This window comes from Trypanosoma theileri, assembly GCF_002087225.1.
Source record: "Trypanosoma theileri isolate Edinburgh chromosome Unknown TM35_Tth_81_V1, whole genome shotgun sequence".
Lineage (NCBI taxonomy): Eukaryota > Euglenozoa > Kinetoplastea > Trypanosomatida > Trypanosomatidae > Trypanosoma > Trypanosoma theileri.
In genome coordinates this window covers 12,476-13,632 of record NW_021639923.1, presented here as the reverse complement: position 1 = coordinate 13,632, position 1,157 = coordinate 12,476, and the positions used below count along the sequence as shown (strand labels likewise).

General features: G+C 48.7%; 1 protein-coding gene across 1 annotated transcript; it reads right to left on the bottom strand.

Moving 5' to 3' along the window:
- Window positions 1-40: 40 nt before the first annotated feature.
- Window positions 41-1,156, bottom strand: TM35_000811040 (uncharacterized protein; the record flags this gene model as incomplete). The annotated part of the gene is made up of 1 exon (XM_029031382.1): window positions 41-1,156. A coding segment is annotated over one exon (1,116 nt), but the record flags the coding sequence as incomplete, so codon positions are not given.
- Between the last annotated feature and the right edge of the window lies 1 nt (window position 1,157).

Sequence of the window (1,157 nt, the reverse complement as noted above, 5' to 3'; positions counted from 1 at the left end):
TAACCATTATTATTATTTGTCCTCAAATGAGTCCCACCGTTCAGTACACGGTAACGGAGAACAACACAGCCACAATCAGCAGCGGTGCTGCAGTGCGCATCCACACAGGACTGACACTGCTGTCAGCATTAGCATTCTTCTGTACATTGGAGGCAATGGTGTTGCTGATCTGTGAGTCGGGTACAGGAACAGGAGATGAAGTGGGTGTTGGTGCTTCGCCAGTACTTTCGGTGCTCGGTGGTGCAGTGGAATTGGTTTCTCCTGAACCTTCTGTGTTTCTTTCAGAGTGTTCTTGTGTGTTACTGTTGTTAGAATCATCATTTTCAGATGATTGTGTGCCTGTAGTTGGTGATGACGTTGTCTGTGTTTCTGTTAAGCCTTGATTGGTAATCTGTGCGTCTGCAGAACCTGAAGAAGACGTACTCCCTGCAGCCTCAGTTCCATTGGGTAAACTTCCAGTTGTCGAGGGCAGATTTTGATTTTCCCCATCTGTAGAATTACTACTTTTCTCTTTAGTGGTGTGGTTATTAGCCGTTGTAGGGTCACGACGATCATCTGATGGTGGGTGTTCTTGTTGTGGTGGTAAATGTTCTCCCACTTCAGTATGCGTGACAAGATTCTGATCACCCTCTGACTTCATCACTGAATCCTTAACAGAAGTTGGCTCGCTGTCAGGTGCAGGACCAGCAACTGGTACTTTTTCCTCAGGAACCACCGTTTTGGGGGAATCAGTTACTTGAGCAGGACCAGCATCACCCATCGCCACTGCATCACCACGAGGGGGTTCCGGATCCTTCGGATTTTTGTGAAGTTTACCTTCTTGCGGTTTCTTACATTGGGTATCAACTGTGGGTTCTTCTGGCCTATTATTAATAATATCTGTATCCGTCACACCGGGGTGATACCCTCCAATAGTAGAAAAAACACCAGTACCAGTAACAACGAGAGTATTAGCCCTCACCACCTTTGAGCAGTCAGCAGCACCCCCAGTATTTGCAATGATTGCTTTCCTCCTTGCTACTGTCCTTGTTGTTGTTGTTATTGCGGTACGCTGGCGGCAGAGGTCTGCGTACTTCCCACATGCAGACACACGGCTGCCCGCACCGCATGTAAGCCACTCGCTCTCAGCAGCGGGGCGTACACGCAGCGCACCGCCG